This window comes from Ursus arctos, unplaced genomic scaffold (genome assembly GCF_023065955.2).
Source record: "Ursus arctos isolate Adak ecotype North America unplaced genomic scaffold, UrsArc2.0 scaffold_21, whole genome shotgun sequence".
Classification (NCBI taxonomy): domain Eukaryota; kingdom Metazoa; phylum Chordata; class Mammalia; order Carnivora; family Ursidae; genus Ursus; species Ursus arctos.
The window spans coordinates 37,048,862-37,062,836 of NW_026622886.1; the positions used below are offsets into that span (position 1 = coordinate 37,048,862).

The 13,975-nt window shown below is 37.5% G+C and overlaps 1 protein-coding gene across 1 annotated transcript in view; it reads right to left on the reverse strand.

Moving 5' to 3' along the window:
• Positions 1-13,975, reverse strand: part of TRHDE (thyrotropin releasing hormone degrading enzyme) — a 363,943-nt gene that overhangs the window by 256,305 nt on the left and 93,663 nt on the right. The window contains exon 3 of the mRNA XM_026500012.4: positions 5,052-5,178. Coding sequence (XP_026355797.1) covers positions 5,052-5,178 — 127 coding nt within the window. The remainder of the gene's footprint in view (positions 1-5,051; positions 5,179-13,975) is intronic.

Below are 13,975 nucleotides of genomic sequence, written 5' to 3' on the forward strand. Positions count from 1 at the left end.
CTTCTATTAGTTGATGACATTATGAGTTATAAAACATGTGCTTCTTTAATTTTAATGTGTCTCCAAATTTTCTACAAGGACCATATATTACTTTTAACATCAATATGAAATTAACAAAAAATAGCTATTACACTATTCCTCCAGCAATCAGATTATCTAGTTTATTAAGGTGATCCATATTTAATTCTCTGAATTGTCAACATTTCTGGGATCCGTTTCAGCAGAATCTCAAGGCTCTGGAGCCAGCCAGCCTGGCCTTGAATTATAAATCCACTAATTCCTGCTGTGTGAACTGAGTACATTACAGAGTCACTTAGTCCCTAAATTACTCACCCAGAAAATGAGAAAATAACAGGTACTACCTCAAAAGGCTGTGAAAAAAAGAGTAAATGCATTAGAATGTACAAAGTCCTTAAGAGTGGCCCATATTTTGTAAATACAAACCCATTCACTTTTGTAGTTGTGTTCAATGTTTTTGAGATAAGAGGAAAGATAACTTACTTCTTTATATATCTACAATAACCTTGTTTTAAAGTAAACCTCCATGTCTCTGAGAGTTCTTGAGAAAATAAGGCACATAGTTATAGAAAGGCTTCCTGTATTATCTCCTCTAGACTCTATACCTCTCATTATAACCTAACACCAATAAAGAGGAAATCTCTACAAACCTCATACAAATAAGTTTTAATTCCCTAATTTAGAGATTTTAAAAACAAATCCTCATACAGTGTACGCTGGCTGCTTATTTCGGCTTAAAATGTTAAAGGAATATCTTTGTGCAACAAGGAGAATAAATTACTGTCCTAACAGCAAGCATCAGAATACCTCTTAGAGAACCATTCTGATAAACTACTTGGAGTGGAAACTCAAATCTTTAGAGATGAGCTCGCACAAGATGATGCCACAGTAGAGGAAGTCAAACAATTCAGCATTGGAAATGAAAAAGAACTTGGTAAGAAAGAAGATATTGCAGAATTTATGACAGAACAGCAAAGTGACTTTTAAGGAAAGGAAGATCCAATATCACATTTTATGAGTTTGTTTGGTTTCATTTTGGTTTTTGCAATGTAACACCCTGGCATTCACACATGCACACATCGCCTCCCAAGCTTCAGTAACATCAGGTTAATGGGCAGAGAGTTTTCTTACTTGTTTTGATTTTTGGTTTTCCAATGCAAATCAAAGAAAGGCAAGTCTGTGTCTCCCTTGACATGGTTTGGGAAAGGTACAGATCTGCAAACTACCAGTCCACAGAAACAGCTCTTATCTAGAGGTGAGCAGTACTAGATAGAATGAACAAAAATATTTCTCCCTTCCCCTCTATTCCCAGAGGAATATTCCCCATGGGGAATTTTCAGAAGTTCGGATCTGTAGTCTAAATTCACTGACTCTAGTCATTGTATTCCCTCCCAGTCTCATGCCCATTTGTTCCTGAACACACTCATCAGGGCTTTGCCCTGAAACTGCTCTTATCAAGGTCACTATGGCGTTCACATGGCTAGGACTAGTAAATGGTCAATTCTCAGTCTCCATCCAACTTGGCTTTCCACAATTTACCATCTGCTCATTTTTGAAATTCTTCACTAGTTGCCCAGAAATACTGTAGATACCTGTTTTCTTAGTGTCTCAACCAGTTGCTCCTTCTCCATAGCCTTTATTGGCTCTTAATGTCCTTAACCTCTAAACACTGGATTAGTCCCTCCTTGTTCCTATTCTCTTTTCTATCTGCTCTCACAGCTCTGGCAAGCCCATCCAAACTCATAGCTTTTCTATATCATTATATGCTGGCAAATGGGTATCTCTAGCCAGATTAATCTACTCACCCACACTCCATATCTATAAATTCAACCGTCTATTTGAATTTCTTTCAGACATCAAGGTGCTACTTAAATGTTTAATGTACACATCAGTCTCAAAAAGCAACTCCTTCCACAATCATTCTGCCTCAGTAAAAGGCAATTCCATCCTTCTCATTTCAAAAAACAAAATAAAACAAAACAAAAAAAAACAAAACAAAAAACAAAAAGAAACACCCAACTTTGGAGCTGTCCTTGGTACCTCTCTCTCACATCCCACATTCTGTTCATCAGCAAATATTTTTGCCTCTGTTTTCAATATATATCAAGAATTGGATCACTTCCAACTACCTCACTGTTAACATCTTAGTCTAAGCAACCATCATACTTTGTCTGAATTTTGCTGGAGGCTTTCATCTGTTTTTCATGCTCTGTCCTTTCCCCCTCATCAGGGTCTCTCAACCTCAGCACTACTGACACTGGGAGCTAGTTTTGTTGTGAAGGCTGTGCTCAAAACTGACCAAAAGATTTCCATCTCATCCAGGAAAAAAGGAAAGAAAAAGCCAGAGTCCTTACCATGGCCTGCTGGCTCTACATGATCGGTCACCCACCCATTAGTCCTTCCTTGACCACATCTCCTTTCTCACCCACTTACTCACTCTGTTCTAGTCATACTTGCCTACTTGCCTATCTGTATATCCCTCAAACATACCAACAAACTCCCATCTCCAAGTCTGGGCACTTTGTTCCCTCTACAAAGACTTATAGGTCTTTGTTCCTATATCCTTGTCCACAATATCCATTTGGCTTGCTCCTTCACTCCCTTAGATTCTTTGCTCAAAAGTCAACTTCCCAAGGAAGCCTTCTGTATTCACTCATTTTAAGATTTCAGCTCCCTTCCCATGCCTCACCTGCCCCCCACATTTCTTATACCTCCATTCTAGCTTTATTTGTAATGGCATTTATCTCCATTTGATATACTACATGTGTTAATAATTTCTTTAATGCCTGTCTCTACCTAACAGAACATAAGTCCCAGAGGAAAGGGATTTTTGCCTATTTTTATTCACCGCTGTATCCCCATCACATGGAAAAGTGCCCACAGGGGGCAATCAACAGTACTTATTAAATAAATGAGGAAAGAAAGAGAGGAGGAAGGGAAAGAAGGTAGGAAGAATGGAAGGAAAGATAGAAGCGGGGAGGGAGAGAGGGTAGAATAGGTCTTGGAAACCACCCTAGGTAGATCTGAAGGGTTCAAGGCAGATGCAGCTGACACCTAGGATACATCTACAAGCACCATTAAGAAAGACTGAGTTGGTTTCCATAGACCTTATTTAATCATTATATACAATGGAAACTAAGGATTTGTCAAAATGCTTCTGTGCTTAGGAATTTTATGTAGGGAGTATTTAGAAAACATACTCATAAATCCATTAATATATAGATCTAAACACCTATAGATATATAAAATAAGTAGAACTTTAAAAGGAATTTTATAAAGTGCCATGGGCTGTGGTAACTCCCCCGGATATATACAAAGGAATGTGCTGGAATAAGTCAAATCATTCAATTATATACACCATAAGGAGCTTAACAAGTAATAGTAACAGTGAACAAAGCTCTTTTCCACCAGATGAAAGCCTGCATGGTTCAATTGTGAGTGAAAGAGAGGAACAGAAATGCTTCCTGCTGCAGGCTGACAGTTACATGGAACCCCCTGAAGTTATAAATTGAGTTCCTCTACTAATTACTGGTCTGAAGGGGACAAAGATCCACATTTTATTTCTCTTGCTGAACTTGCAACATAAGCACTTGTGAATTTTACATTAGGGTCAAGCTGGGAAGTTCCCAGCTGGTTTTACCTGGAGTAGAGAACAGTGTCACCTCCCATGCAAATGAGGTCAGATAGTCCTTCCTGCCTTGGGTGCCCACCAGGGAGATTTCAGTGTAACAGATTCTAATAGGGAACTTGATATAGAGGGGAAAAAAGAGAAAGAAGGAAAGAAGACAGAACAAAACTAAACTAAGTATAGATACTATCTGAAATAAAATTTTGTTTAGAAATCTGAAATAAAATCGTGTGGATTCTAAGAGCACACATTTCAAAAAGACCTCAGAATTTTGTAATATCATTCCTTAAAATTGTGTGCCACACCCATTTTGGTAACAATATCAACTATTCTACCTACTTTCTAAACTACTCATTGTAAGACCAATAAAGCTACACAGCAGGCAGTTACTTTAATAAAATAGGCCCAGTTCTCCAGAGAGACGAACCTGTGGTTCAAATACCAACACTTTTGATCAGGTAAGCACTTTATTCTTGCCAATGTGCAATCACTTTTATGTGGATGCTGATTAGAAATGTTCTGGGAAGAAAAAAAGATGGAAGGGGGAAAGGAACAAAAGACTGCTATTTCAAAACAGGTTTTCTGAGAAGGAAAAATAACTTCAGCACTTCTAATGGGTACATATACCCTTTCTAACTTCCTGAAAAGTTATAGTTCACTCCCCTGCAAAAGCAGGAGCTTCACTCAAATTAGGATAGTAACATTCATTTATTCATTCAACAAACTATTGAACATACTGTCTTTATAAAAGGAAGAAGCGTCAGAGTATTCATGGTGAACATAATCTCCATTATACAATTTCCTTTTCTCTTTTGTTTTTATTCTACTTGCTACAACTGTATTGAAACATAAATGGAAAAAAAATAATCTGAGGGATAGCAAATACATTGTGGTCCAAGATCTGAGAATTAGGAAACAGAAAATAATCAATGAGTGTCTTCTCAGTATAAAACACAGAAGAGTTCTGGGAGTCATCAAGCCTTAGCTTGAAATCCCAGCTCCACCACTAACTGGCTGTGTGAATGAAGAAAAGATTCCCTGGAGGTCAACCAAGTCCCCTGAGTTGAAAATGTTCTAACAGTACCTACCCATCTAGTACTTGCAAGGATTAAATGAGATGTTGGCAAGCACCCCTCCAAAGCACATATTCAATGAATTATAGCGACTTGAGTTATCTTTTGGAAACGTAAACTTACATAATGCCTTTCTTAATTCCTACGAGGAATTCTTGGCAATATTTAAGAATCATTAAGTTTCATTTTACCTCTTCAGAAGAAATTATTTTTTTATGCTCATCTTCTCTAAAAATATAATTCTTGGAATTTTCACGTCTCAAATAAATGCATGATGACAAATTTCTACCTTCAAGGATCCCTTCCAATAAAATAACCAAGAAAATACTTACCTAGTTTTGGCAAGGAATAGGGCACTTTAAAGTAGTCTTCATAAAATTCTATCAATCTTTTTGTTATATGGAGAGCATAGTCCCCAGATCCTCTTCTGATAGCATCGGGTCTTGCATATAATCGTACCTAATTAAAAATATATATAAAAGTTACTTTAGCCTTTTGGTATTCAAATTTTATCTTCCCTGCACATATGAATCTACACAAATCACTGTGAATACTACAAAAATTAAACAGTATTCTTATTCATATATCAAACCACGCTGTGGCTGAAAGAACCAAACTTGAACAATTAAAGTAACCAAGTTGAGCAAGTCACAATTTCCTCGCTTTACAAGATGACATAGAGAAGATTTATACAGCTTGCATCAAAATAAATATTCAAGTTATCACTTACATGTGCTTGCTAGAGATATGAAGGTACGGTGGATTAGTATAATGGTTTCCTGACTATGCTGTAAGTAGGCAGGATATGGAGGCTCCGCAGGAGAGAAAATTCATGGTTTGTTAAAAACACATTGCATCAAGCTTTGGAGGTATTACCAGGCTGAACTAAATATAATTTATGCTTCCTTCTTTTCTTTGGAACCAACTGTCCTTATTCCCAATATGCAAAGTAGGAATAGAAAACTTTTCATGTACATAAATGATTGCCATTCTGGAAGGCCGTCTGCAACTGCTCCCAGCTTCAAAACCAGCTGAAGTATTTCATATTTCTAACACAATTCAGATACTTAATATTGATTTTTAAATCAAGCATTGTATATTATCTAGTCCTTGGCCAAAAAGAAGCCTGAGGCAAATAACATAAACTGAACACAACTAACAATTGTACAGAAAAGGTTAAAATGAGATTAGTTTTCATAAAGATTTCATGAAGCTATCCAGCATCTTTCTTTCCAAAGGCTAAATCTATTTTTCACAGATGTGGTCCCTAATCTTCATATCAATTCTGTGAATAAGAAATATGCATTTTGTAGAGCAGTGGAGAACACAGCAGCCTGGGAGTTGGGCGTTAGTCTTGCTCTGCCACTAAGCAAGCTGGGTGATATTGAACAAATTACTTAACCTCTTTGGGCTTCAAATGTTCTCACTTATAAAATGAAGGTGTTGACTAAAGTGCTTTTAAGTTCTAAAACACATTACTTCCAATCCCATTTTATAGATAAAGGAGTTTGTGTTCTTTTCAAATCACTAAAAAAATAAAATAAATGGTTTTCTCAGCATGTGGAAATGGATATTTATATTCAACAGGAAGACAAAAGAAAGCTGTACTCAATCATATAAAAATTGATTATACAATTAACTCTGTTATCCTTGCTTAAGGAGAGAAAACAGAGATGTATAAAAAATAAAAAGAGTAGAAAGTTATGAAAAAATGCATTCTGACTTGATGTTAGAAAGACCTGTAATTCAATAAGATATTTACTAAATTCAATAACAATTATTTACTGAAATAGTGAAGCTACTTCCTACCCAACAACCAAATCAAATATCAAATTTAGTTCACAGTCACCTTCAGTTTTGGTTGGCAGTAATATAAAACCAAAAACTATTGGGAGCTACCAGCTGCAACAGCAGAACTTAACACTCAGGGAGAGTGTGGATATGATTCCCTGACCCTGACATTAACTGATCATAAACATGCACCACCTTAAGTAAAGTTCCCAAGAAGTAAACCCTAAGGAAAGGGTGAGCGTCCAAGTGATTCGCTAAGAAAGTATTCTTGGGAGAAACCTACAAGAGAGCAAGGCAAGCAAGATAGGGAGGTTAAGAAGCCAAGCAAGGGTACATGCTATTTCAGGCAAAGTCCTGGCCTTAGCTTGATCCCACAGGGAGCTCTAGAGTATAAACTGCACCTGCAAGTTTGCACTGCATTGAGGCATGACAGCTAGACCTCCATACTCTTGCTGGATATGGGTTACCAAGGGGAAGGCATAAAATCCCAAGGACTTCTTGTTCTTGGAACATCTAGGTGATGCAGCTCCAGTGGCCCAAAGATAGTCCTTTGGAAAAGATTTTAGGTATGAGTTACTAGGAGCAAAGCAATGAAAAGCTGGGGGATAGGCACATCAAACAGGAAGGAGATCTGGTCTGTGCATCATCAACACACCACAGACAGTAATCATTCATTCATGCAGTCATTCATTCAACAAATATTTATTTGGCATCTTACTTGCACCATGGCCTGGAATAAGGATTTTTAACTTAGTGATGAAGACATGTTTTCTAACCAGAGATGGTACAAAGGACTTTGAGGAAAAAATCAATGAAGGTGTAGTCCCCGTTCTCAAAGAGTTTCCCATGTACTCAGTAGGTTAGATAATAACAGATAATGATATATGCCATATGAATGGTAAACTAAAATAACAAATGTATTCTGAGAAAGAATGGATAGCTTTCAGAAGGCTCAAAGGTGAAGTAAAGAGTAAATTCATGTTGAAACCAAACCCAGGACCACTGCAAAATGATGCAGCAAAAGGTTGCTGATTTTATTCCTACGAAGCATCATTGACTTTGGTAGAAACACAGCCATTCCTGTCAATCAGCTCTACCAGTTGGTCAAGCTACCTATAGGCCCAGACAAGAGAAACACAATTAAATCAATCTGGTTGTCAAGATTTGATGGAAATAATCCAATCTGAATGAGAAGATAAAACATACACAGGCTTAGCACAGTGACTTCATTTGCTCCATTCAAACATTTATTGCATGCTTCCTGTGTGCCAGGCATTGCACTAAGGAATACAAATAGAAGAATACAAATTCCTACCACAAAATGAATGAGACATTTACACCTACTACTCTTAAGAGGTTCATAGGATGTGGAAAACAAACAAATCCACAACAAAAATATATGAACAATGTAACAGTGTACCCTGCCTTCCCCTCCTCCCCATTACAAAGAATTAACTGACTAAGCTCCTACATGAAGCCAAGCTGCCCACACTCAACCTCTTCTTGCCTTTTCAAACATCATGCCCAAATGTCTCTCCTTTATCTACCACATCATCAATTTATGCCTCCATACTGGATCATTTTCATGAGCAAATACTCTGTATTGTTTCCTATGTTTTCAAACAAAAAATCTTTCTTGAGCACATTTCTTCCAGCTATGGTTTCCAGCAATGCCCGTTGAGTTTTCCATATAGTTAGTAGGAACATACAAGTTAACATCCAAACTGAAACACTTTTGAGGATGAAAACAGCCCTTATACCCTGAGATAATACATGTAAGTAAGGTGGTTGTCTATTTATACTGCCTGCTTCTAATTCTTTTCGAACTCACTGCAATAGGGCTTTCATCTCCATTATATATCAATAGTGTTCATCCCCACTGAGATCACTAATGGCCCTAGGATGCCAAATCCAACAGTCAGATTCTAGTCTTCAACATGCTTCACCCTCCTTGAACCACTGCTTCCCCTCCTTGAACCATTTTCTTCCCTTGGCTTCCATCTTACTTTTCCTTCTATCTCATTAACCACTCCTTCTCGGTCTCCTCAATGACTCCTCCTCATCCTCATCCCTTTCATCACTTAATTTTGGAGGGTCCCAGGTATCAATCCATAGACATCTTCACTTTTATGTCTATGTTCAGTGTCTCAGTGTTAACATCTAGTCTCATGGTTATAAATATTAGATGCTGAAGACCTACCCTGTAATTCCAACTTCCAAACTCATTAATCTAGCTGTCCATTGGATATCTGCACTTGGATATCTAAAAGGCATCTCAAACTTGACATGTTTGAAACCAGATACTAGATCTCTCCTCTCTTCTCTTCTCTTCTCTTCTCTTCTCTTCTCTTCTCTTCTCTTCTCTCTTTTCTCTCCTCTCCTCTCCTCTCTTCTATTCACTCTTCCTCTCTCTCTCTCTCTCACACACACACATACCTATCTGTTCCCTTTAAAATCTTTCCATCCAGCTGCCCAAGCCTCAACATTATCCTTGTCTCCCTCTTTCTCTTACATTCCATTTTCAATTGGTTATCAAATCCTTTGGCTCACTACTGATGTCTCATTCCTTACTCCCTTCAGTCTGTTGTCTACACAGCAACCAAAATGTTCCTTTCAAATGAACATCAAATCATATCACCCTTCTGCTTTTTCTCTTCCAGTGATTTGCCACTCATTCAGAGAAAAAGCCCAAGTTTTTATAAGGGCCCTAAAATCCCTATAAAAATTTAGTCCCCTTAATTTTTCTGGCCTCATTTCCTACTACTTTGCTTCACACTAACCTTACTCAACTCATACACTAGCTTCCTTGACATTCCTCAAACACTCCAGAGATTCCTCCATCAAGGCTTCTGAGATTCCCTTACGCGTATCCATGGCTTATCCCCTCTTCTCCTTTAGATACTTGTCCAAATACCTCTTGTTTCTGAGAAGTCTTTCCTCCCACTCCAGGACTCTATCCCCCTTCCTTGCTTTATTGTTTCCTGTAACAATTATCACCATTTAACAAAACATATGTTTTGCTTATTCATTTTGCTTCTTGTTGCCTTTTTTCCAAGAATGTAAGTTACATGAGAACAAATATTTTTATCTATTAGTTCTAACTATGTGAAAGTGCCATTTTTGTAGGTCGAATATTTTGTTCAATTTACCTCTCAAGTGCCTTGTATGTAGTAGACACTCAATAAACCTTTGATGAATGAATGGATGAATTCCACAGGTGTGTGCAGGCCCTAAGGGAGTATATTAACAGGAACCCTTTGATAAAACTGTGAGATTCTCAGGGAAGGGAATGTTTCACCTACATCTTGAAAGATAAGCTGAATGCAGTAAGCTACCAAGTGGAGGGTAACATCCCAGACCAAAATAACATTATGTGCTAAGGCAACAATGTTGATGAAATAATAAGTGATTTTAAAATTAATAACAAATATTGGCACTTTATTATAATAATGATGGCACTTCATTGGTGAATATTAAGCCAGAAAATAATGAAATTATTTTTGCATTTCAGAAAGACCATATCAGTGACCTATAACAGGTGAACTAAGGTATAGGGGGCTACTTATTAAGTCTGCCCACAGACAAAATGAAAAAAGTGAGGAGACACAGTGATAGATGACACTAAAAAAGTAAAGAGAAATTTCAAACCAGATTTATAAAGGGCCTATAAACCAAATTGTAGGATATTAATTTAATACTATGGGCACAGGGAAGATTTTAAAGCACAAAAACACATAATCAGATTAGGTTTTAACAGATTACATCACTGCAAAGAGAAATTAAGGAATCAATTCCATTTACAATTGCTCCGAAAATAATAAGAAACCTAGGAATAAACCTAACCAAAGAGGAGAAAGACCCGTACTCTGAAAATCATAAAACACTGATGAAAGAAATGGAAGATGACATATAGAACTGGGAAAACATTCCATGCTCATGGATTGGAAGAACAAATATTGTTAAAATGTCTATACTACTCATAAGAGACTCTTAATCATAGGAAACAAAGTGAGGGTTGCTGGAAGGAGGAAAGGTAGGTGGAAGGTCGGGATGCCTGGGGGATGGACACTGGGGTGGGTATGTGTTGTAATGAGCACTGGGTATTATAAAAGACTGATGAATCATAGATCTAAAACAAATAATACATTATATGTTAATTAAAAAAAAGAATCTAAATCCAGAAAACAGAAGGAAAATTTTTAAAAAAATTTACATTAAAGCATTTTAATGATTAGTCAATACTAAGAAATATTAATCTTTTAAAGGGAACTAACCCAATAATTTCATCATAGGCAATGCCATCACAGGTGTTTCCGTGGCTACATAACTTTCCATTTGTCACAAGTGCAATTTCTTTTTTTTTTTTAAAGATTTTATTTATTTATGTGACAGAGAGACAGCCAGCGAGAGAGGGAACACAAGCAGGGGGAGTGGGAGAGGAAGAAGCAGGCTCATAGCGTAGGAGCCCGATGTGGGGCTCGATCCACAAGCGCAATTTCTAACATTAGTATTTATAATAGCCACAAGGTACCAAAGCTATTATTTATCATAACAACATTCAGCTTTTCAAAGTCTGAAAATAAATGTCTATACTACCCAAAGCACTCTACACATTTAATGCAATCCCTATCAAAATACCAACAGCATTTTTCACAGAACTGGAATAAGCAATTCTAAAATTTGTAAGAAGCCACAAAAGACCCCGAATAGCCAAAGCAACTTTGTTAAAGAAAAGCAAAGCGGGAGGCATCATAATTCTGGACTTCAAGGTATATCACAAAGCTGTAGTGATCAAAACAGTATGGGACTGGCACAAAAACAGACACAGGAATCAATAAAACAGAACAGAAAACCCAGAATTGAACCCACAATACATGGTCAATTAATCTTTGACTAAGCAGGAAAGAATATCCAATGGGAAAAAGTCTCTTCAACAAATGGTGTTGGGAAAACTGGACAGCAACATGCAGAAGAATGAAAATGGACCACTTTCTTACACCAGACACAAAAATAAATTCAAAATGGATGAAAGACCTAAATATGAGACGGGAAACCATTAAAATCCTAGAGAAAAACACAGGCAGTAACCTCTTTGACATTAGTAGTAGCAACTTCTTACTAGATAAGTCTCTTAAAGCAAGGGAAACAAAGGCAAAAATAAATTGTTGGGACTTCATCAAAATACAAAGCTCTGCACAGTGAAGGAAACAATAAAACTAAAAGGCAACGTACAGAATGGGAGAAGATATTTGCAAATGACATATCTGATAAAGGGTTAGTATCCAGAGTATACAAAAAATTTACAAAGCTCAACACCCAAAAACCAAATAATCCAAGTAAAAATGGGCAGAAGACATAAATAGACATTTTTCCAAAGAAGACATACAGATAGCCATACAGATAGCCATAGACATACAGATGGCCAACAGACACATGAAAAGATGCTCAACAACACTCATCGTCAGGGAAATGCAAATCAAGCTACAATGAGATATCATCTCACGTGTGTCAGAATGGCTAAAATCAACAACACAAGAAACAACAGGTGTTGGCAAGGATGTGGAGAAGTGGGAACCCTCTTGCACTGTTGGTGGGAATGCAAACTGGTGCAGCTACTCTGGAAAACAGTATGGAGGTTCCTCAAAAAGTTAAAAATAGAATTACCCTACAATCCAGCAATTGCACTACAAGTATTTACCCAAAGAATGAAAAAATGCTAAGTCAAAGGGATACAGCATCCTGATGCTTACAGCAGCATTATCTGCAATAGCCAAATTATGGAAACAGCCCAAGTGTCCACTGACTGATGAACGGATAAAAAAGTTGTGATACACGTGCACGTGCATGCGCACACACACACACACACACACACACACACACACAGAGGAATATTACTCAGCCACCAAAAAGAATGAAATCTTACCATTTGCAATAACATGGAAGGAGCTATAATATTATGCTAAGCAATTTAAGTCAGTCAGAGAAAGAAAAACACCATATGATTTCACAGTCACATGTAGAATTTAAGAAACAAAACAAATGAGCAAAGGGAAAAAGGAAGAGAGCTGCAAATCAAGAAACAAACTCTTAACTATAGAGAACAAACTGATGGTTACTAGAGGGGAGGTAGGCGGGCATGGATTAAACAGGTGATGGGGGATTACTGGTCTAGTGCCCTCTGGCCACCTTGTAATTGGTGCAAGCCAAGAACTCTTAACTAGAAGAAATTGTATTGCCTTGTAAAATCTGAACCCAAACACACTGAGGCCACACACTAGTCTAACCGGTGCTAATATTAGGTCACAACCTGTTGGATACTTTTAGCTTCCCATGAACATTTGTAACCACTGCTTTAATCACTTCCCACCTCTTGCCACCTGCTGCTGCTATCTGTCCTTACTTGTACACTTCTCCATAGTATGCCAAGAACTGGCATTTTTTTTTTTTAAAGATTTTATTTATTTATTTGACAGAGACAGCCAGCGAGAGAGGGAACACAAGCAGGGGGAGTGGGAGAGGAAGAAGCAGGCTCATAGCGGAGGAGCCTGATGTGGGGCTCGATCCCAGAATGCCGGGATCATGCCCTGAGCCGAAGGCAGACGCTTAACGACTGCGCCACCCAGGCGCCCCAAGAGCTGGCATTTTTGAGTGAACTTTGATGTTTTGTAATTGAGGGCTCATTTCAAAAACAGAAAAAGGCAAAAAATATTAAAGCAAGGAAAAGTGTCACTGAAACAAAGAAAAAAACCATATTACATCACTGCAGTGTAGATGATGAGTTGGAAGGGAATAGGAAAAAGTAGAAGGAAATGAGTTAGATTATTGTAGAAGTCCTAGTAAAAGAAAATTATGGTTTGGACTGGAGAGGGCAGTAGGGATGCAGAAAAAATGGATGGATTTATTCAACTAGTCCTAACATTCTATCTAACAAGTTCTTAAGTTACCAAGTAAAGTCAATTGTAGTCACATTCTCACTTAAGGACAATCATTCACCTTGTCTATACTCATCCCATACCAGTGCCCTGTTGGAACAAATGAGATCCAGCTGAAGGATGAGGGGAATAGTTCAAAATATGTCACCAACTGGATAATTCTTGTGTGGTCAGTCAGGAGTTTGCCGTACAATAATTCATTTTATACTGTGAAAAAAAATCACAGTTGCTTTCTTCTTTTAGAAGAACAAAGTTCTACTTAATCATAACATAGAAACTAAGTCTTCATAAATACAGTTATCACTCAAAAGCAATGAAATATAATTTTATTACACCTGCTTATTTGCATTTTCTGACATTCCATGATAAGAGCCCAGCTCTAAAAGTGTAAATCACTTACTAGGGTTTTTCTCTCCCTCTGCATAGCTTCTTCCAACAATCAGTATAAACCAAACTGCACATTTAGTCCACTGGAAAGGACACAACACTAGGAACATTCAGGGATGTCAAACTCAGCTTTCTCCCTAACTACT